Source organism: Gorilla gorilla, chromosome 5, assembly GCF_029281585.2.
Source record: "Gorilla gorilla gorilla isolate KB3781 chromosome 5, NHGRI_mGorGor1-v2.1_pri, whole genome shotgun sequence".
Taxonomy (NCBI): domain Eukaryota; kingdom Metazoa; phylum Chordata; class Mammalia; order Primates; family Hominidae; genus Gorilla; species Gorilla gorilla.
The window spans coordinates 45,498,607-45,522,844 of NC_073229.2; the positions used below are offsets into that span (position 1 = coordinate 45,498,607).

At 37.1% G+C, this 24,238-nt stretch overlaps 1 protein-coding gene and 2 non-coding genes across 3 annotated transcripts; all 3 read right to left on the reverse strand.

Annotated features, from left to right (window-relative positions):
- Positions 1 to 4,492: 4,492 nt before the first annotated feature.
- TRNAM-CAU (transfer RNA methionine (anticodon CAU)) lies at positions 4,493 to 4,564 on the reverse strand. The gene has a single exon. It is a non-coding gene; the product is annotated as a tRNA-Met (tRNA).
- Positions 4,565 to 4,910: 346 nt separating this feature from the next.
- TRNAG-GCC (transfer RNA glycine (anticodon GCC)) lies at positions 4,911 to 4,981 on the reverse strand. The gene has a single exon. It is a non-coding gene; the product is annotated as a tRNA-Gly (tRNA).
- Positions 4,982 to 13,139: 8,158 nt separating this feature from the next.
- On the reverse strand, positions 13,140 to 14,406 carry LOC101129546 (olfactory receptor 2B2). The gene has a single exon (XM_004043480.5). The coding sequence runs from the start codon at positions 14,327 to 14,329 to the stop codon at positions 13,388 to 13,390; it is 942 nt and encodes a 313-aa protein (XP_004043528.2). The 5' UTR covers positions 14,330 to 14,406; the 3' UTR covers positions 13,140 to 13,387.
- Between the last annotated feature and the right edge of the window lie 9,832 nt (positions 14,407 to 24,238).

Consider the following 24,238-nt stretch of genomic DNA (forward strand, 5'->3'; position numbering starts at 1 on the left):
CAGAAGGAAGGAATGCTGCTCAGAGAGGCCAAGAAGAATCTGGACAGACAGGCCTTGCTGGGTTTCCCTACTCTGTTTACTATCATTAGATCCTACCCTTCATGTCCAATCATTTCTACAAGGCTGTCCATACTTTATAGAACCTTAAAAACAGTGGACAATTTCCCCTGTATCTTTAGGCCTTCATTTTGAAGGGCTCCCATGTCATGTACAACTGTGATCAAATAATTTTTTTTTTCTTCTATTCATCTGCCTTTAGTCAGTGATTTTCAGCAAACCTTCAGAGGGTGAAGGGGAAGCTTTCCTTTACTGTGTAATGTAATTCAAGGAGTTTTTCTTTCTTTTCCTTTTTTTGCCTTCACTCTGTTGCTGAGGCTGGAATGCAGTGGCATGATCCCGGCTCACTGCAATCTCCACCTCCCAAGCTTAAGCCTCATGTCTCAGCCTCCCAAGTAGCTGGGACCACAGGTATGCACCACCATGCCCAGATAATTTTTGTGCTTTTCATAGAAGGGGTTTCACCATGTTGGCCAGGCTGGTCTGGAACTCCTGGACTCAAGTGATCCGCCCACCTTGGCCTCTGAAAGCTGGGATTTTCATGTGTGAGCCACCGTGCCTGGCCTCTTGCCTCTATAATGTACACTGAAGGAGTCCAGGAAATATCATCCCAAAGTATGCCGCATTGTTATGCTGATTACTTCCCACTAAAGTTATTTGGGAAATAGCAAATGCACAGAGAGGGGCTTTTTCTGAATCTCCTTTATTTGACTAAATGCAGATTCTCCAGGAGAAGGAAGTCAATTAATCATGAAAATTCTTCCTAGGAATTTTTATCTATCTTGGGAAGATTAACAGCAACAGAATTGGAACTGAGAAAAGACTAGAAATTGGCTCCTCCTCCAGATAGGCCACTATCTATTCTGAAAGTCCATTCCTGTTTTCATTATAGTACCCTTCCTAGGTCGCTCCAACTCCCCTTTCTCCTTACTCCTCTATTTAAATAGAGAAAGAATTTAAGTTATAGAGAGTTGATAAAATGCTGAATGATTCCGAGTGATGAATGTGGAAAGGAGGTGGGGAGAGAGGAAAGCTAGTCTCAGTACCCTTTTCCTCCAAACCTGACCAGTTCTTGGCCAGAGAAATAGTCTCCCACACAAGGAGTCTCCAGGTGTCTCTAAGAAATTCTGAGGTTTGAAAATCTCTTTAGTTGGCATCCAAAAGAATAAAATGGGCAACTGAGGATTAATAATTTGAGGAATTAGAAAGTTTAAGTTCTATCCACTACTCACCCTGGCTGCCATCACCTCATTTTATGTAATTTACTGGATTGTCTGTTCTTCCTGGTCTCTTTTTCCTCAACTAAAAGTGATTTCCAAAGTCTCTTCCAGAAGAAATAGTTGGCTTCAGAAAATAGATCTCATCCATATGGATCACATGAAGCTATCACTAACAAATGTGACATATGATAAGATTTGTTTCAATCATGGAAAAAGTAGTTCTACACTGCCAACGTAAATAACAGAGGGAGGCTCTCTAAAAGAAAATATATTTTGGGGGAATAGAGCATTGTAATGGGAATATGCATGCCAGAGTAAACAAGTTGAGTATATAAGAAGGTAAAAAAGACAAGGTTAAAAAATCAATTATTTACATAATTGTTTAGAAAGAATTATCCTTGACTATAAAGATTGAGGACTAAACTCTGATTTTTATCTTGCCCAAATTCCCATCTAAGGGGTCTGGGGAGTCATACCCTACAAATCATAAATTCTCATCAGATGGGTTTTATTTAACCCTATATATCATGACTTACTTTCCAACCTGACTCTGGCATAAAACATTATGAGACAAGGAACAAAATCAAAATATTTTACACCAAAAAACACGTTTCTTTGCCATATTTTGAAATGGCCCTGCAAAGTTGTTTTTTTGTGTGTGGGAAAATTTGTGTCTGTAAAGAATCTCTATTAACATAGCTAGATCTTTTTCTTCCAGACCCTCCCAATCCTAAAGAGATTAACTAAGATCTGAGTAGGAAACATTTGTTATCATCTATTGTCTGTAAGGGCAGCCACTGTTAAGACTTCAAAAGAACTTGTCTCCACAATCTTTTTCTTAACCTGAACACTCCCTTTCTATCAATCCCAGGTCTTTAGACAAATTCAACCTATTGTCAACCAGAAAACATTTAAATTCACCTGTAGCGTGGAAGCACCCCACCCCAACCCCCCACCAAATACTCCTGCCCCGCCTGGGCATCCTGCCTTTCTGGACCAAACCAATGTATTTCTTAAATGTATTTGATTGATGTCTCCTGCCTCCCTAAAATGTATAAAACCAAGCTGTGCCCCGACCACCTTGGGCACATGTTCTTAGGACCTCCTGAGGGGTGTGTCACAGGTCATGGTCATATTTGGCTCAGAATAAATCTCTTCAAATATTTTACAGGGTTTGACTCTTTTCATCGACAAGATCAATAACAAAGGTAACACCAGTTCAAGGTTAGACAGGCAGTTAGTGGATGGATGTCCTTATAAAAATATTTTTGTGTAAATTTGCAAGGGCCTTTATACAAGGTTGTGGTTTTTACAATGTTTTGTGATAGTTTTTATGGTCAGACATACAAATATAAAAACCCATTCCTCATGGCCTTCCTGGGCTCTATTTGTCAGAGTTTTCTTAACATTAGTGATTACATTTTGATTCTGACAACTTTCACAATACAGTGACAGTGTGCTCTCAGGCCCCAAAGTGTCTGTCTTTACAAAATGACTATCTCTATATAGCTGCTCTCTTTTCAGTTTCGTGCTTGCTAATAGGAAACTATATACAGAAAGAAGAATGGCAGCCTTGTACAAGATTAGGAGGTAAATTGAATTCACTACTTTGCAAGGAGGCTCTGTCTACAGTCACAATATCCAAGAACAAACTGAAAATTCATTTCTTGAATAGGATCCAGGAGAAAATAGAAAGTAGAGTTCCATTTTTCTTGGCTTTTTTTTTTTCTTTTAGATAAATCACATGTGCCTCTGATTATCTGTGCGATTAGAAAGTTTCTTATTGAGAACAGTGTTGGAGTTTGAGACCACCCTGGCCAACATGGTGAAACCCCGTCCTTACTAAAAATAAAAAAAATTAGCTGGGAGTGGTGGTGCTCACCCGTAATCCCATCTACTTAGGAGGCTGAGGCAGGAGAATTGCTTGAACCCAGGAAGTGGAGGTTGCAGTGAGCTGAGATGGTGCCATGGCACTCCAGCCTGGGCGACAGAGCAAGACTGTCTCAGAAAAAAAATTGTATTGCCATGGGCCTAAATATAAGCAAGAGTGAAAATGAAATGGGACAGATGAACATCAAAGTCATAATAGACTTGACCTGAGAAAGTCGATAACAGCTCTGGGGATGGAGTTGAAGAATACTTAAATTTCATGAGTGTTTTCCTCTTTTCTCTAAATATAAAAGAGACTTGTAGTTTACATGTCATGATGTTAAATAATAGATCAAATCCGTGTGGTCACTTTTGAACTGTTCTATACTTTTTTAAAAGGTGAAATAAGATGGTGAGTAATGAGGAATACTGATGTTTCGGTTTGGTGAATTGGAAATTGTGGCTATTAACTAATATTTACCAACTCACCAGTATCTAAGATGTGCCAGGCCTTGTTCTAGGTATGATGGCAACCACAATGCCAAAACACAAAAATCTGTCCTTGTAAATTTACTTCCCTTGAGAGAGAAAATACTAAATCAATAAAGACACAATATGCTGCATAGTAATAAGTGCTAAGGAAGAAAACAGACTAGGAGCAAGACATTTTTTGGAAGAGTTGTTATTCAAAATAACTTCACGGTCTGGCGAGAGGGTTCACGCCTATAATCCCAATACTTTGGGAGGCCAGGGCAGGATAATCATCTGAGCGCAGGAGTTTGAGACCAGACTGGGCAAAAAAAGTGAGACACCTTCCTCCCACCCCTCATCTCTCCAAAAAAAAAAAAAAAAAAATTCAGCTGGGCTAGGTGGGGAGCACCGGTAGCTCCAGCTACTCAGAAGGCTGCTTAAGCCCACAAGTTCGAAGTTGCAGCGAGCTATGATCGCACCACTTGCACTCCAGCCTGAGTGACAGAGTGAGGCCCCGTCTCAAATAAAATATAATATAAAATAATAAAAATAAAATAAATACTTCCAGTTCTCTTAAACTGAATCTCTAAAAATTAGCTACCTGTAAACTTGAAACTCTAAACTTAAATTATAGTTTACAAACTGGTAGTATGCTGAGGTGGAGATATTTCAGCTCATGGACTTAGTATCAATTCCTGCTCTGTAAGATGGGGTACCTCTAATTTCTTAACTGAAAGCTGCTTCCTGATTTTCTCCTCGAAGGAATGTGAATACTTCCATTTGCTGTCACTTTTCCTTTGATTGAGCTAGCAAGGGAAGGAAGGTTGGTGAGAGTAAGTCGTAAGTATCTTTTTAGAAAAAGAAAAAAAAAAAAATAGCAGAGGATGGTTTCGATCCATCGACCTCTGGGTTATGGGCCCAGCACGCTTCCGCTGCGCCACTCTGCTCCCTACGGTATGGGGTTTTTGCAGTGAATTCTTTATGATGTTTTCCTCAAAACTTGGTGGGGATTTTGGTTTTTTGGTATGGTTAAATAAATCTGATTTCCACACCCCACCAAGGGCCACAAGTTCTATTTATGCTGCAAACATGAGGATGAGTTCAGCGTGCATTGGTATCAAACATTCTGAAAGCAAAAAAAAACACCTCGATGTTTCTGTAAGAAAACAGCATGTCGCTGGCCTGCCTGCTTTATCATGTAGTCAAAATGTAAGAGTAAGGAAAAAAAAGCATAGGCAAAATATCCACCTTCTGAAATAGAATACGTAGTTTTCAAGAATAAAACGTTGTCACTGCATTGGCCGGGAATCGAACCCGGGCCTCCCGCGTGGCAGGCGAGAATTCTACCACTGAACCACCAATGCCTCGCGTACAAAAAGGACCCTTGTCGTCTCTAGGAAGGCTTTGTCGTCTTTCAGGAATCCAACTAATACCATAGGCTGTGTTTTCAAAAAGATTTAGGTAGCTTTCCGTTCTTATTGAATAGAGCCTCTTCATAGAGCCTTCTTCCCTTCTTTTCAGGAAGAAAAAAATCCCTTTCACTGTAACTTCAAAGCGTCTCCTGCAACACTGGAGGCTGGCCCACGTGTGGGCGGCCCGGCTCCCGCACGGTCTCCGCGGCGAGGTTGGACTGCTCTGGCTGGGCCAGCACCTCCGCCCCGCGGGTCGCGGGCGCCTGCGCTGACTATATATAATAATATAGCCAATTCTTTTGATTGATATTATTGTGGCTACCTTTTCCAACCTTTTACTATTTACTTATGTGTGTCATTATATATACATATATATACACATACACACACACATATATGTATTTTTATTTTATTTTATATATTTTTTGAAACAGAGTCTCCCTCTGTCACCCAGGCTGGAGTGCAGTAGCACGTTTCATGGCTCACTGCAACCTCCCCCTCCCGGGTTCAAGCGATTCTAGTGCCTCAGCCTTCCAAGTAGCTGGTATTACAGGTGTGCTGCTACCGTGTCCTGCTAATTTTCATATTTTTAGTAGAGACGGAGCTTCCCCATGTTGGCCAGGCTGGTCTCAAACTCCAGACCTCAAGTGATCCACCCACCTCAGCCTCCCAAAGTGCTGGGATTACAGGCGTGAGCCACCATGCCCGGCGAATGTCCTTATATTTAAAGCACCTTTCTTATAGACAGCATATAGTGGGCCTTGCTTTTTTATCAGTCTGATGATCTGTGTCTTTTTGTTGGAGCATAATGTGGGACACATTTTGGTACTGGAAATGATGTTTAAAGAAAAAACCTGTGACATATTTATGGGAATATGATTGTTACTCTTAATGTAAATAATTTAGAAAAGTAAAATACGATAAATATGACAGTGTATTTTGTGTCTATATTTAAATTATACACAGAGAGACAGACGGTATTATCTTCCTAATAATTCCACTATCCATATGGTGCTAATACTTATGCACCTTTTAAAAACTATATTGATCTCTTATATTTGCAAAAAAGATTTTATTTTTTCACCAATTTTTGCCCTGTGGTCAACTCAGTGTATGTACTGAAAAATGATATAATCTATGTGTTTGTTGTTTTAAACAGGAAAATGTATACAGTTTACGAATTCTCATGATAGATAGTAATTATACTACAAGTAGGAATAAAGTTGGATTCCTGCTAATTTACTTAAGAATCTAAAATTTTAAAAATCTGATCCTTCAAAAGTAAATTTTATGCTCTTTTCTTTGGAAGATGATGGACTATATAGCCCTAAGTGATACAGATGATGCAGTACCATGAATGATGGCCCTTCCCAAAAGATATGTCTACGTGATAATCACTGGAATCTGCAAATGTTACCTTATATGGAGAAAGATGTGATTAAGAATCTTGGGAGGAGGGATTTATTCTAGATTATCTGAGTGAATTCTAAATGCCATCATGAATCCCTGTAAGAGACAGGTAAAGAGGGATTTGACTGAGGCTCACACAGAAAAGAAAGAGATGAAAATGAAGCCAGAGCTGAGAGTGATGTGGCCACAAGACAGGGACGAGCAGGGCATGCCAATAGTCACTAGAAACCAAAAAAAGCAGAAACAAGTTCATCACCACCACCACACCTCGTCTGCCCACCCGCCCACCACCCTCCAGAGAGAACATGGCCTTGCTAGTACCTTGATTTCAGACTTCTGGCTTCCAGAACTGTGAGATAATAACTTTCTATTGTTTTAAGCCGTCAAGCACATGGCAATTGGTTATGAAAGCCCTAGGAAACTGATACAGTTGATTACTTCATTGTATCCTTTATTTAAATATTCCATTATACCCCATTTTTTATCTTCAGGAAGTTTTTTTAAAATCTAACCAAATTTCTCCTATATTGTAGTTGACAGAGCCATACACTTTTTGGATGGGAAGGGATCTTGAAAGGGATCTTATAAGTCACGTAGTCCAACTTCCCTTGGACTACTTCTCATATTTGAAAATCATCTCCACAGATATTTACCCATTCAAGCCATTGCATGTTTTCTAGCGTTGACTTCTGTATGCTAAATCAGAATAGCTTCCATCCAGTTCTTTCCTTGGAATCAACTCATTTTCTTTTACATGACATTATTCCAAAGGTTTAGTTATATCTATCATTTTCTCTGCTGCTTTTGTTTCTTTGGTCATTAACAGAAATTGTTATCACAAATGTTATTTCACAAAAGGAAATTCCTAAAACAGAATTTAAAAAGGAAAGACATTAGGGAGATTGTTTAATTCAATCTCTATTTTATATAGAATTCTATTTTCCCTCATTGCCAGAAATGGTCAGCTATTTCATCATGGTATAACATCTATTTGTGTGTGTCTGTGTGTGTGTCCTTATATCATGCTCAGATCTACTTTTTAATTTTTATGCATTAGTAGAATTTCTAACCTTTATGAAACAAACTAAGCTATGCACATGATTTCCCTTTAAATATCTGAAGAAAGCTACTGCTTCATGATTTGACAAAGCATTTTCTACCCAGCATTGAAAAAATCAATGCCTTCAATAATTCTTCAAGAGGCATGATGTTCTGATTTTTCAATTCTCTAGTCATTATTTTGTGTAGGCGTTTTAGTTTTATAATGTATCTCTTAAGATATAAATCCTCAAACTAAAGCCAATAATCTACATGTTTTATTATCCATATGTCTTAGCTGGTATGGGATTCACTGCCAATCATATTTCTATTAATACTATTGTGTAGTATATAATTGAAGTAAATGTGTTTGTCTTGATTTACGTGAAATTTCATCCTTTTATTTATTGCTTTTAGTTTTTAATTTTATTTCTGACTTCTTTAGAATTATTACTTTCCCAAAGTTTAGTGTCATTTTTAACTTATGAAGTCTGTTCTCTTTAAATTCATGCAAGTTATTTATAAGTGCATATTCTAGTAGGATAAAACACTTAAGTCTTATAATAATAATATTTTCCTGGTGATAGTGTTTTATTAATCACCTTCTGAGTGAGGTTTTACAAAAAGATAGGGACAAATGGAACTGCTTTAACATTTTGGTCATTATTGCTCCATATTGTACAGAAGTAGAATAAGAATTGTTTGCAAATTCTATTCGGAAATCAAGATTTATGGAAGTCCTAGCCAGAGCAATCAGGCGAGAGAAAGAAGTAAAACACATCCAAATAGAAAAAGAAGTGCAACTATCTCTGTTCACTGAGGATGTAATTCTATCCCTAGAAACCCTGAAGACTTTGCCAAAAGTCTCCTGGAACTGATAAACTACTTCAGTAAAGTTTCAGGATCCATTTACATGCAAAAATTAGTAGCATTTCTATACAGAAATAATGTTCAATCTGAAGCCAAATCAAGAAGGCAATCCCATGTACAATAGCTACACACACACAAAATTACCCAGGAAGACATCTAATGAAGGAGGTAAAAGACCTCTATTAGGCCGGTCCCAGTGGCTCACGCCTGTAATCCCAGCACTTTGGGAGGCCGAGGTGGGCGGATCACGAGGTTAGGAGACTGAGATTGAGATCATCCTGGCTAACAAGGTGAAACCCTGCCTCTACTAAAAATACAAAAAAATTAGCCCGGCGTGGTGGCAGGCACCTGTAGTCCCAGTTACTCTGGAGGCTGAGGCAGGAGAATGACGTGAACCCAGGAGGCGGAGCTTGCAGTGAGCCGGGATCGCACCACTGCACCCCAGCCTGGGCGACAGAGCGAGACTGTGCAAAAAAAAAAAAAAAAAAATCTCTATTAGAAGAACTACAAAACGCTGCTGAAGAAATAATAGATGACACAAACAAATGGAAAAACATTCCATGCTCATGGATTGGAAGAGTCAATGTTGTTAAAACGGTCATATCACACAAAGCAATCTACAGATTCAGTGCTATTCCTACCAAACTACGAACATCATTTTTCACAGAAGTAGAAAAACTATTCTAAAATGCATATGGAACCAAAAAAAAGCCCCACTGCCCAAAGCAATCCTAAGAAAAAAGAACAAAGTTAGAGTCATCACATTACCCGACTTCAAACTATCCTATAAGGCTACAGTAACCAAAACAACGTGGTACTGGTACAAAAAGAGACACATAGACCAATGGAACAGAATAGAGAACTCAGAAATAAAGTCACAAACATATAGCCATCTGATCATTGACAAAAATAAGCAATGGAGAAAGGACTTCCTATTTAATAAATCATGCTGGAATAGCTGGCTAGCCATATACAGAAGAATGAAACTGATGAAACTGGACCCTTATGTGTCACCATACACAAAGATTAACTAAAGATGGAAGCAAGTTTTAAATGTAGGACCTCAAACTACAAGAATCGAAGAAGAAAACCTGGGAAACACCATTCTGAACATGGGCCTTGGGAAATAATTTATGACTAAGTCCTCAAAAGCAATTGCAACAAATACAAAAATTGACAACTGGGACGTAATTAAACTAAAGAGCTTCTGCATAGCAAAAGAAACTGCCAACAGAGTAAACAGACAACCTACAGGATTGGAGAAAATATTTGCAAACTATGCATCCAACAAAGGCATAATGTCCAGAATCTCTAAGGAACTTAAACAATTGAACAAGCAAAAAGCAAATAACACCCATTAAAAATGGGCAAAAGAAATGAACAGACACCTCTTGAAAGAAGACATACAAGCAGCCAACAAACATATGAAAAAATGTTAATCATCACTAATCACCAGAGAAATGCAAATCAAAACCACAGTGAGATATTATCTCACACCAGTTGGAATGGCTATTATTAAAAAGTCAAGAAACAACAGATGCTGGCAAGGCTGTGGAGAAAAGCGAATACTTATACACTGTTGGTGGGAAAGTAAATTAGTTCAGCCATTGTGGAAAGCAGTTTGGGGATTTCTCAAACAACTTAAAACTGTTCCACTCAGCAATTCCATTACTGGGTATATATCCAAAGGAAAACAAATCCTACAAAAAAACACATGAACTCGTGTATTTATCACAGCACTATTCACAGTAGCAGAGACGTGGAATGAACCTAGGTGCCCACCAACAGTGAATTAGATAAGGATATACGTGGTATACATATATACCACAGAATACTATGAGTCATAAAGAAAAAATCATGTCATTTGCAGCAACATGCAGCTACAGGCCATTAACCTAAGTGAATTAACACAGGAATAGAAAACCAAATACCATATGTTCTCACTTTTAAGTGGGAGCTAACCATTGGGTACTCATGGACATAAAGATGACAACAGTAGACACTAGGGACTACTAGAGTGGGTAGGCAGGGTGGGGGACAAGAGTTGAAAATCTAACTGTTGGTACTGTGCTGAGTACCTGGGTGACAAGATCAATCATACCCAAAACCTCACTATCACAAAATATACCCAGGTAACAAACCTGCAAATGTACCCCCGAATCTAAAATAAAAGTTGAATTAAAAAAAAAAGAAAAAAGAAATCAAGAATTGTAGGCTGGGTGCAGTGGCTCACGCCTGTAATCCCAGCACTTTGGGAGGCCAAGGCAGGTGGATCACCTGAGGTCAGGAGTTCAAGACGAGCCTGGCCAACATGATGAAACCCTGTCTCTACCAAAAACACAAAAATTAGCCAGGCTTGGTGGTACTTGCCTGTAATCCCAGCTACTTTCCATAGGCTGAGGCAGGAGAATTGGCTTGAACCCAGGAGGCGAAGGTTGCAGTGAACTAAAATCGCGCCACCATACTCCAGCCTGGGTGACAGAGTGAGACTCCATCTAAAAAAAAAAAAAAATTATTATACATACCTCTATAAAATAGTTTAGTAATTGTCGTTCTAAATGAAGCCAGAATATATATGTATATAGTCACAAGTAACTGATGGCAAAATATACATAAAATTTTGTCATATGGCTTTAGAACTTACCAATATGCAATTTATTAGATCAATTGATGGCTCATTTTAAAAAATGTAAAATACTTCAATCTCCATCACTCTGGTTTCTCTACTATTTTCTCATAATTCTTTAAAGGACCCTGACATTGCCTTTGAGCTGACATCAAAATTTGTCTCTGGAAATCTGGTATATCATTTAGTTGGACTTTAAGATATGAATGCATTTTTATTAAGGAATGTCCCCTCATATTTCAATATACTCTATTAGTGTTTTGCTCCTATTTTTCCTTTAAGTTATAACTCATTTCTAAAAATAAAGGATGGAAACTCAACAAGCAACATAACTATTTATTTTAACTGTTAGCACAGCTGTTCCTAAAGTGTGGTCTCCTGACAGGCAACATAAGTATTACCTGGAAATTTGTAGAAATGCAAATTATCAGGCCCCACCCCAGACTTACTGCATTGAAAGGTCTGGGGGTAGGTGACCCCCACCAATCTGAATTTTAAAAGCTCTACAGATGATTCTGATGCAAGTTAAAGTTTTAAGATCCACCATGTTGGGTTAGAATTATGCTGAAATTTATGTTGTTACTGTAAGGTTTTCAAGTAAAACATTCTAATTGTATTTCTTAGTTATTGCATTTTATACTTTTATGACATTTGATAAAAGAAAAAATTGGAAAAAGAATAATAATGAAGAAGCAGTTAATATAATTATAGTGTAACTCACAAAGTCAACGAAATAACAAACTTATAGTGTTTATTTTCTTTAGCACTTTTATGGGCTCTGAAGGCCATATGGAAGAAGTTGAAATTATGATCTATGCTACCTCGAGGGAACTAACATGAAATTAATAAGCATTTCTTTTTGTACAAGAAATGTGCATTAAACAAGCTGTGGACATCATTATATAATGTGCTTTTTTAATGACTTAACCTATAAGTGCTTTCTTTTTTTTTTTTTTTGAGACGGAGTCTCACTCTGTTGCCCAGGCTGGAGTGCAGTGGCATGATCTCAGCTCACCGCAACCTCCGCCTCCTGGGTTCAAGCGATTCTCCTGCCTCAGCCTCCCAAGTAGCTGGGACTACAGGCGCATGCCGCCATGCCTGGCTAATTTTTGTATTTTAGTAGAGACGGGGTTTCACCATTGTTGCCCAGGCTGGTCTCGAACTCCTAACCTCAGGCAATCCGCCTGCCTTGGCCTCCCAAAGTGCTAGGATTACAGGCATGAGCCACCGCGCCCAGCCCCTATAAGTGCTTTCGAGGTTAAAAGGAGAGAGTTAATATATACAGTAGAGGAATCATCTTAAAAGGTCAAAAGCAGGCATTTGATTTCAGTCTAAAATGTAGCTACAACTTTATTTGATAGATGGAATAGGACACTTCAACTTAGAAGTGGGAAGTACAGAAACAACGGAAGATCTAACTAAAACTGGGGAGTGCAGAATTGTTGTGGATTTTAGTATTGTGTTGATGTGCGAATAGTGTTAAAATTTAAGCTAGGGCTGTTAACCTTATAGCGAAAATTAAGACAAGGTTTTGGATACTTCCGTTAGATCTATAATTGTCTGAAAAATAATTTGTGCCATGGAGTTTGTGTGTGTGTGTGTGTGTGTGTGTGTGTGTGTGTGTAAGGATGAGGGCATGTGTATATGTATCAAAATGTTTTGTTTCTGGGGAAAGAATTTCTAAGCTTTTATTCTGGTTTCAGAGAAGTCTAAGACTCTTCCCGATGCGTACAGACTAGTGCTAAGATGTTTGAGACCTTAAAGATTTCAAGGCTATGCTATTTTGAGAGTTCATAAAAGATCAGTTCTCAAGACTTGTGCAATGAATATATTTAGGCAGTAGAAAACGGATATAGTTCTCTGTCGACATTTTATTTGAAGATCACTATAATAGTTTTTCTAAGAATAGTAATAATAAAGCAATTTGGAGAGAAATAAATTATAAGCTATGTAAAATTGAAGTCTTTAAAAGGCCTATAATTTGAGAATTCCTTGTTTTTTTATTAACACCCTTGCAAGCAACCTCTCAAAAGCTCCCTTTACATCTTTGTTTCTATGTGTGTGTGTGTGTGTGTGTGTGTGTGTATGTGTGTGTGCGTGTGGGTATTACTGAAGAGATGATTTCTGGATCAGAAAGGTCTAGTTTACACTGAATTGTACAAACATTGATGTAAAGTGTGACAAACCTTGAAAATGTTGTGATTACAGTTTTTGGTGCATTGGAAGGCCAATTCTGGGGGCTTGTTCAATGAAAATGTTTAGGCAACAGAAACAAATATAGCTTTTTGTCAAGGAAATTTTCTTTGAGGGAGATTACAATAGTTCTCTATAGTAATGACAAAAATAGGACAACTTGCGGAGAAGTTAGTAAGGTAAGTAAGCACTGTGTCTTTAGCTTATCATTTGCATATTTCTTATTTCTTGATTAAGAAGACTCTTGCAACCAACCTTTTAAAGGCTTCCTTTACCTCTTTGTTCCTAAGTGTATATATAAGGGGATTCAGCATGGGTGCAATGATTCCATAGAAGAGAGAAACCATCTTTCCCCGGTCTTTGGAGCTGGGTGAAGGTGGTTGCAGGTACATGGAGATAGCTGTACCATAAAAAAGTGACACCACAATTAGATGGGAGCCACATGTCCCAAATGCCTTTCGTCGACCTTCAGCAGACTGGATTCTCAACACTGCTTGGACAATAAAAGCATATGATATAAGGATGAGTGTCACGGGTATTAGAAGGAATAGCACACTGATGAAGAATAGTTCAGCCTCATTTGCTGTTGTGTCAACACAGGACAACTTGAGCAGAGCAGGGACTTCACAGAAGAAGTGATCCACTTCTTTGTGACCACACAGTGGCATCTTAAGTGTCAAGGTGGACTGTAATACTGAATTGCTAAAGCCACTAATCCAGGATGCAGCTGCCAACTGGAAGCAGAGCCTCTGGTGCATGATAATTGAGTAATGGAGAGGCCAACAAATAGCTACAAACCTATCAAAGGACATGATGGCCAGGAGAAGACATTCTGTGGAACCCAAGGCCAGGAAAATGAAAAGCTGGCCCACACAGCCACCATAACTGATTACTTTCCTGGTGTTGCATATGTTTACCAGCATTTGTGGAACTGTACTTGTGGTATAGCAAAGGTCCAGGAGTGAGAGATTGCTAAGAAAAAAGTACATAGGGGTGTGGAGTTTGAAATCCAAATGTGACACAAGAATTATTGTCAGATTGCCGAAGATTGTCAAGATATAGGAAAACAGAAATACCACAAAGGGTGGAATCTCTAGCCATGGTTGATCTGAGAAACCTAACAGAATGAACTCCTGTGGGACACTCTTATTTACCCAATTCATGTTAAATGGTTCAACTCTTCGTTCTCTGAAATATAAGAAGTCAGGAAGTTAACAACACACTTCCTGATTTTGTCAGCTATAATCATTTTGCTAGCAATTTACATAAAATTACAGACTGATCCAATTAATAATGTGAAAAAAGTATTGATAAAAATATAAATATTTATCCGTCCAAGTATTTAAAAAGTGTTTATATATTTGTAACAGCATATTAGCAAATTGAATCGAATTTCAAGAATCTTTTTTTTTTTTTTTTTTTTTTGAGGCAGAGTTTCGCTCTTTTGCCCAGGCTGGAGTGCAATGGCGCCATCTCGCTCACCGCAACCTCCGCCTCCCAGGTTCAAGCAATTCTCCTGCCTCAGCCTCCCCAGTAGGTGGGATCACAGGCATGCGCCACCACCCCGACTAATTTTGTATTTTTAGTAGCGATGGGGTTTCTCCATGTTGGTCAGGTTGGTCTCAAACCCCAATCTCAGGTGATCTACCCACCTCAGCCTCCCAAAGTGCTGGGATTACAGGCGTGAGCCACTGTGCCCAGCCTAATTTCAAAAATCTTAAGCCATATTTTCAGTTTCCAAATTCACATAATGTATCCTTTGATATTTTACTGTTTGTAAATGTATTTTTCACATTCTTCCTACCTAGATATCTACTGTGAGGTAGATGTAGATACAGTTTCCTGTCATTTGAATTCATTCTAATTTCTCTTCAAGGCCAGCGAGACTCCCTGATTGTAGAAATCAGTTAACATTAGTTAAAGCCACCTCCCATTATTCCCCTTCCCTCAAAAAAGCCATGTAGACAGTATCTAGTAAGTTATCAGACACAATTTAAGGAGACATATCCTTTTCGTTTTAGAAGCTCATATAATTTGTATAGATTCCTTAATATGATATTTGAAGGTGACAGGCTGGTCTCATATCCCTACCCTCTCGAATTAGTTACATTCATTATATTGGAATGCTTCTAACCCTTTTATCTCCACCCTTCTCATTTGTAAAATGAAGATGATACAGTGGTCCCCCTTTATCCATGGGGGATACATTCCAAGACCACCAGTGGATAGAAACCTGAAACTGTGGGTAGTACCAAACCCTATATATACTATGTTTTTTTAATACATACACAACTATAACGTTTAATTTATAAATTAGGCACAGTAAGAGATTAAGAACAATAATTAATAAAATGGAGCAAGTATAACAGCTCCACACCCCCATTTATTGTAATAAATGTTATGTGAATGTGGTGTCCCTCTCTTTTTTTCTCTTCAAAACACCTTATTCTAGTGTACTCACCCCTCTGTGTTCTGACGATCTGATAACTGAGATGGCTACTCAGTGACTAACAGGCAGGTGGATGCTTTAAATCAAGCTTGTCCAACCTGAGGCCCACGGGCTGCATGCAGCCCAGGATGGCTTTGAACGCAGCCCAGGATGGCTTTGAACGTGGCCTAACACAAATTTGTAAACTTTCTTAAAACATCATGACATTCGCTGATGATTAAAAAAAAACTCATCAGCTATTGTTAGTGTTGCTGTATTTTATGTGAGACCCAAGACAATTCTTCTTCTTCCAATGTGGCCCAGGGAAGCCAAAAGATTGGACACCCCTGCTCTAAACAGAAGGATGATTCCCATGACTGGGTGGGACAACACAAGACTTCATCAGGCTATTCAGAATGGCATGTATTTAAAACTTATGAATTGTTGACTTCTGTAATTTTCCTTTTAATATTTGCAGACCATGGTTGACTGTGGGTAACTGAAATTGTGCAAAGCAAAACCACAGATAAGGAAGGACTACTGTAATGTTTTTCTAAGTTGTCTTGATGTGAAGTATAAATGATGTGAGGTATTAACGCACACACCTACCCTAGACTCACGCCTTTAGAAATGGAGAAGAGTGGATGAAAGGAACTATAGTGATCCAAGGTCTGAGGTGCTCAGAAAGGAATTACTTATGATTTTTAGAACTTTAAATTTCCTAGGGTTACCAATGGAAATGACTATGCCTGTTAAAACTCAACATCTGATTTCCTTCTTAACCCACAAACCATCAACTCCAACAAGAGGGGGTCATAGTAAGCGTATGATGTGAGTATAAATGTGATCTTTAGTGTAAATTGCCTAGCAGAGTGTTTGGCACATGGATGCACAGCTGTGTCAGAGAAAGTACAACAGTTCTGCAGGAACTCTGAGATGCTTTGAGTAGAGGCTATTCAGTCTCATAAATTTCCTGGAGGGACTAATATGCCAACTCTACCAGCTAAACATGTATTCATCCCCCCCAAAATCTTAATGGGACACTTAATTATTTTATTACTTTATCAATATCAGAATATTTGTTTTTCAATTTCATTCATATTCAGCAAAATGTTAGCAATGTGAATTTTAATTTTTCTACTTATTTTAGAACCACTAGTTCCCTAAAAAATGTCTCCTTGACAATCACCTGAAAAGAAATTTGAGATTTGTAGTCATAGATGTGGATATGAAATGATACTCAAAGGTATTTTTAAGTGAAAAAAGGAAGTTACTGAACATTTGTATAGCATGATTCCATCAGTTTATAAAAAGAATATAATATTAGTGTAATATATATACTAATATATAAACTAAAAGCTACCTTGAATAATATAGAAGAAAGTATTACTCCTAGGAAATCAAAATGGGGGTGAGTAAAGCAGACTTTACTTATAAATTTACCTATTTTTTGTTCAAATTTTTAATAAGCAGGCATTACTTTTGTAGTATATTTTTTTCAAATGACTCTGCTGACCAATTTATTCTCTGTATTCTACTTTCAGACAAACATTGCTTTAGTTAAGACTTTGATCTCCATGAGGGTGAAAATATTATAAGATATGTAATTTTTTTTAGCTCTTGATAATTCCTTAAAATTCAGTCTGAATGTACAAAGAGTTTTTTAAAGGATGGATTGTAGGAGCATTTTGTATCTTACTAGTAATTTTATATATATATATATATACATATAAAACCAAGGAATGCAGGAATCAGATAAAACAAGGCAAATGGCATCAGTAAAGAGAGATTTCATGTACTTCACAATTTCTTTGAGTTGCACAAGTGTTGAAGAGTTCCCCTCAAACCCATAATGTTGGGATGGCTGAAATGCCCCAGTTTATTCAGGAATGCTGAATGCACTCCTGCTATCCTGACATAGTCACTAACAGAGTCACTCCTATTCTCAGACGCGTTCCTGTTTGGATAAATTATAATGTCTCCCTTCATTTATTGTTTGGGAGATATCTCACTATTAAGGACACTGTGTGTGCTTTCTCCTTTAACATGGGTCAATGGCCCTTCCTTCCTGACCAGGCCCTCTGTCTGACTTTTCTCCTTAGAAATCAGCTAAGAGACTGCCTTACCAAAAAGCCCTCTCACTGAGGATTATAGAAGGAGAGAATCCGTTAACTCTTTTTAAATTAATTGACTGCCTCACTCTGAGATTCAGTCCTTACAAAATAAATAAACTGCTTTCTCATCAATATAATATATTAGTGTATCCTGTTATGTAATATCCCCTCACATTCTGCAGTAAGGGCACAAGGAGGGGGGAAATATTTATCACTCTAGTAGGAAGCCCTGGAGCTGAATAACAATAATGCAGCCAGAAAGCAGTGAGGGGAGGAAGCCGGAGATTTCAGAGCACTGGATTCTAATATTCTGTCTTACTTATCTTTGCATACTTTCTCATCTTCTAAACACACAGTTACCTCAAATATTTATCCACTCTTAAAAGGATATCTTTAAATAGCTGTGGTATCCTTTTGTATTTCAGACATTTTATGTAATTTAAATTCTGATTCATATCTCTAATTTTAGGATTAAAGTGTTTGTTAACAACTAAAAAGCAAAACAAAACAAAACTAGGAAGTCCTTATCTGCATCTTTAAGATTATATCAAATAAGCTACTGAGTGCTTACCTGTTAACACTTGCTCCAATTGCTTGCAATTGTGGCTAATGTCTTAAGGGTGGTAGATTTCTCTGCTTTCCAATAAAATCACATTGCCAGCATCTCCAGATACAATTATTCTCATTTTGAATAGCGAACATTCCATTGACTAGCAAAACAAAACATTTGAATTATGTGAGATATCTAGCAGATCAGAAAGAGACCATAGCAATTGGATTAAAACAGAAGTTAATGGAAGAGAATTTTAGAAAGCTGCTGAGGGGATCTTTATAGTTTTTATCTGTGATCACTTTAGAATGTTTTAACGCCTAGTTTAGAATACTTACCTAGATGAATACACATCCTTACCTCCTTTCTTACCTGTGTATTGGTTGACCTTATGTTTGTCATCTTCCTCTTGAGTTTTCTGATTATATATATATTTTTTAATTTTTTATTTATTTATTTTTTATTTTATTATTATTATACTTTAAGTTTTAGGGTACATGTGCACAACGTGCAGGTTTGTTACATATGTATACATGTGCCATGTTGGTGTGCTGCACCCCCACCAACATGGTACATGTATACATATGTAACAAACCTGCACGTTGTGCACATATTTTTTAATATTAAAAAAGGTGAGGTTCAACAGAGTCTTCGAAGCATCTTTTTAAATTGCACTGTGGAAAAAAAATCGAGACAAGAGAGGCAACAAGAGTTTTAGTCCCAAATCTGCCATCCAAAGTCTCTGTATAATTGGGCGAGTTAGTTAATAGCTTTGGCCGTCAGTTTTATTTTCTGTAACATTATAAGGTTGCTATTTTCCTCACAGCATAAAAACTGTTTACCTCTATGTTTTCTCAAAGTTTCTTATATCCCTGTGAGATAGATTTCCAGATACCATCTTTTTGCTGGAGCATGAGAATGAATCATGGGACCATTTTTTCCATACAGCTGATACATTCTACAAGGAAGTTTGTAAAATAAAAAAATTCCTGTTTATAAAAGATCAATTTTGTAGGTAGAAACCTGAAATTATATACTCAAAGAAATTACTTTCCCAAAGTCCTAGGTCTTGTAAGCAGCAAACTGACGATTAGAACAAAAGACTGACTTTCTCTAAAGTTCTTATTTCCCATAGAGATTACAAATATGCTCAAAATAACATTATATATAACAATAAAGCACATAAAAGATGAAGCTAAGTCAGATTTTTCCAGCAGATAATTTGGTCTTTGCTGAGATTTGAATTACAGACTATAACATGAGTGCTTACTTAGAACACTCAAATTTTAATGTAATTTTATTTCATAATTTTTAGAAATGTATTCTACTTACCTCCATTTTAAGCATTAGAGGTAGATCAATTTTTTTTTTTTTTGTCTAAGAAGCCTTGAGTTCAAATAGGACTAATTTAAAGTGCACAGATACAACATCTTCATACACTTAGTTGTATAATTGATTTCATGAAGTTTTTTGACTTATTTTAATTCCACTCAATATGCAGCAAGTCATGAAGTCTCTACTCAGAGTTAACTAGAGAATAAGGATGAAATATTGCAGACAACCGGAATGTGGTGTGCAGCATCACATCACTTGGAATTTAGGGTGTCAACTGCTATTTTGGGAGACTGTCGAGTCAGTTTTGCAAAATGGATAAAAGAATTTTCTCTATTGATTTTAGTGTTTGTTTTGGTCTCTGGCAGAAATCTCAATCACTGAATCGCAAAACTCTTCCCCCCCAGTTTATAGTAGTTAACGGCATACCCAGTGGGAAGAGAGAGGGAGGAGATCTCTATGAAGTGATGTTCCTATTTTAAAACTGATTTGCTAAGCAAAATCCTTTCTCTAGGGACTGAATCCTCAACTTTCTAATGCAAAAGGAATGACAATGGGGACTAAAATACTTTATCAAAGAAAACTGGAATTTTGTGCTATTGAATTGGAGTTAGTTTTCTTCTGTAAACTATTTCATGAGTTCTTTAAAGCCAATTAATTACTTCTATCAGGAAATAAGTCTTTATTTTTATTATTATTATTTTTTTAAATCACAGCTGCTGCACATGCCAAGGGAATAATCTTTTTTTTTTTTTTTTGAGACAGAGTCTCGCTCTGTCGCCCAAGCTGGAGTGCAATGGCAGGATCTCAGCTCGGCGCAACCTCTGCCTCCCTGGTTCAAGCAATTCTCCTGCTTCAGCCTTCCAAGTAGCTGGGACTACAGGTGTGTGCCACCATGCCTGGCTGATTTTTTGTATTTTTAGTAGAGACAGGGTTTCACCATGTTGGCCAGGCTGGTCTCGATCTCCTGACCTCGTGATCCGCCCACCTTGGCTTCCCAAAGTGCTGGGATTACAGGTGTGAGCCACCACGCCCAGCCCAAGGGAAGAAATTTTTTATTTCATATGTAAAATCTCTAAGATGCAATCCGAGGTCATGTTCCCAAACCTTCGATTTCTATATCAGAAAATAAGCTACCATTTATCGCAAGAAAATAGTGTATTAATTTGATTTATGGTATATTTTATATAAAATGGCTTTAAAAAACCTTAATGTACAGCAGTGTATCTAGTATATATTTTCTTTCATGGATTTTGAGTTTTCAGTCTCCGTTTCTAAGGTCTTCTTCAGTTCAGAATTGTATCTGGCCCCTTAAATTGCCTGGTTTAAAGTTTATTTATAGTAGAGTATTTAATCCAAACATAATACTTTTATTTTTTATATGCTGTAATGTGCAGATTCATTTAAATTTCTTTTCTAGATTAATAAAATTAGAAGACATACATTTATAATTCTAGAAAAAATATTTGGTATCTATTAAATAGAAAAAACTTCTAACAATTTTGAAAAAATACTACAAATAGCTCAATAGGAAAATAAATCACATAGGCAGTTCAGAGAATAGCACATTCAAATGATCAATAGATATAAGGAAATATGATCAAGTTATCAAATATAGAAAGATAAATATTTTTAGTTCAACATCTCCTTCTGAGAGAAGGATATATTAAAGTAATGATGATAAAGCTCCCCACTTTCACCAGATCAGAAAAGGATAAATGAATTTTATTGCTAAAGTAGATGAAGGAAGACAGTTACTCACAGATTACTGGTGGATATTTAAAGTGTTATAGGCTTTCTGGTGAGAAATATGGCAATAGTCACTTACAAACTATATATATTGTCAATCTAGCACTGTTACTACTGGGAATCTTTCCCAGGGAAAGGAAACTAACAGTACCTAAGGACACATGGGCAATGACGTTTATTGTAGAGTTATTTTAATGACCAAAGATAGAGAAAAATGTGGTTTTTTGGTAGATAACTTTCTAAATAATACATTCACTGAACAGAATAATATGCATCCATCTAAAATAAGGAACTATTGGTCTAACAGATGGCTTGGAGATATTTTCCTGGGGTATGGCTGGGTGAGCAAATAAAGAAGCAAAAAAGGTACAAAACATGGTCCCAGTTTTATAAAATAATTATTTAAGGCACCCTAAATGTGATTTTCTGTATTGCGTGTCTGTGTGAGATTACATAACAAAATACCTTTGTTTTTTTTTTTTTCCAGAATAATAAGAAAGGCTACTTCTTAGATAATTAACAAGAGTAACTTGGAGAGAGGCAGACAGCAGTATCAGGAGGAGGAGGAGGGTGAGGAGGAGAAAGAGGTAGATGGAACATGAAGTAAAACTGGAAAGAGAAAGAAATTAAGATTTCACATACATTTGATTTTTAAAAAATGTAACAGCAATGGTTACCCCTGAATAGAAGACCAGGAATAAGGGTGAGGATGGTGAGGGGGAAAATTGTACTGCTATGTGAATTTTGTTTTTTTACAATATTTTCAAAAAGGTTTTATTGATTGATTGTTTGATTGATTGATTGAGACTAGCTTTGTTGTCTTGCTTTGTTGCCCAGGCTAGATAGAGCGCAGTGGTGCGATCTTGGCTTACTGCAATCTCCACCTCCTGAGTTCACACAATTCTCCTGCCTCAACCTCCCGAATAGCTGGGACTACAGGCATGCAACACAACGCCCGACTAATTTTTTTGTGTTTTTAGTAGAGACGGGGTTTCACCATGTTGGCCAGGTTGGTCTTGAACTTCTGACCTCAAGTGATCCACCTGCCTTGGCCTCTCAAAGTGCTGGGATTACTGGTGTGAGCCACCGGGCCTGGCCAAGAGGTTGTAATTTAAATAAACAAAAGTATAGTTTGAAAAGAAAGTAAACAAAGAACTAAGCAAGAAAATATGAATAAATATAAATATTCTGTAGAACTAACCAATTATGCATAAATGGTAATTATTTCAAAAGTTCTTAAACTTAGAAATTATGAAGTGATGTCCATTTATGCAAGTTCTGGAAGTAGGGAAAAGGATCTGCTGAATTTATTATTATTAGCCAGATACGTGCCATCCTTTCAAAGAATTATCTCACTCAGTCCTCATAAGTGCCGTCTGAGAAAGCAATGCACGATTTCCATGCTATAGATGTAGAAACTGAGGCTTAGGGTGATTAAAATAGAATGTGTCAGGAAACTGGTGACATAATATGGCTGTTCCACTTTTATTCATTTTTTTTGTATTTTGTATTTTTGTTGTTCTTTTTTTTTCATGCCTTCCTTCTTACCACTAGGACTTATTATTCAGAAATTTACTTATTAGCATTTTAAAATAGAAAATATATCGAATATTAGAACAAAATTCTGTAAGTAGCAAGGTGGGCAAAGTGTTTTCTGTCAGATAAATATTATAGAAGCATGAAAGACTGGATATAATAACTTTCCCAGGAGAGATGGAGATGGGATAAGGACCAAATTTTACTAATGTTTAAAATGAACCCTTAGTACTGGAGTCCAAAGAGAGTGGGTAGTATTCTAAGAAATCAAAGGGAATGCTGAAGCTTTCTCCAAACATGGCTAGTCCAACAATAATTTCCTCAACTAATTCCGTGTCACCATAAGAAATCCAAAAAAGCAAAGCCTTCAATACAAAGAATCAAGTCCTGTATGTATGTATGTATATGTTCGTGTGCGTGTGTAAATTTTTTGAAGCATTTATGTGTGTTTTGGACCTGATGCCCACAGCCCCTAAAGTTTTCAGAGTGTATATCCTCCAAACAAGAATATTCTCCATTTCCAGCATAACCATCACAATTAGGAAATTCACACTATTGCAATACTGCCATCAAATCTACACTACACACCACATTTAAATTTTGTCAGTTGCCTTAGGAGTGTCCTTTATAATCAACCTTTTCCTTTTGGTCTAGGATCCAACTCAGAGTTATGTGTTTTGTTTAGTTGTGATGTCTCTTCAGTTTGCCTGCATCAGGAGCAGTTCTTCAGCTTTTCCTTATCTTTCATGACATGATATTTTTCAAGAATGTTGGCCTGTCACTTAGTAAGTTGTCTCTCAATTTGGGGCATTTGACTTTTCTTCATTATTTATTTTTGGCAGGAATACAACAGAAATACTGTTATCTTCTCATTCATCATATTAAGAGGCATCTGATGTCCATGTGTCTCATTATTTGAGTTTTTTTACTTTTATTACCTGGTTTATAAAGTGTCTGCTAAGTTTGTCTGCTATAAAATTAATAAGTATTTTGCATTTATTAACTGAGATGTATCTTGTAGAGAGTTACTTTGAAACTGTATAGACATCACACATGTTATTGAAATTTTACCCCCAGATTTAGCATTTCGTTGATTCTTATCTGAATCAATTATTATAATGATTATGAAATGATGATGATTTTCTAATCCCACCATTCCTCTGTATTTATTAGTTTATATTTTACTAAATGCTGACTTACTTACTCACAACCTTAAAGCAGTATGGACTAATGGATTTCAGTTAAATTCAGTTGGTTGTAATATATTGCTATCTTTATTTTTATGCTCAAGTTTTCCCACGTTAGGCTAGTGGGAACCTCTGCAAGCCAGCTCCTATATCATTTTGTCATTTTTCCTTGTTTC

What these genes read in the sequence shown, in the direction of transcription:
- LOC101129546 (XM_004043480.5), bottom strand. Translation starts at nt 14,329, where the DNA reads ATGAATTGGGTAAATAAGAGTGTCCCACAGGAGTTCATTCTGTTAGGT.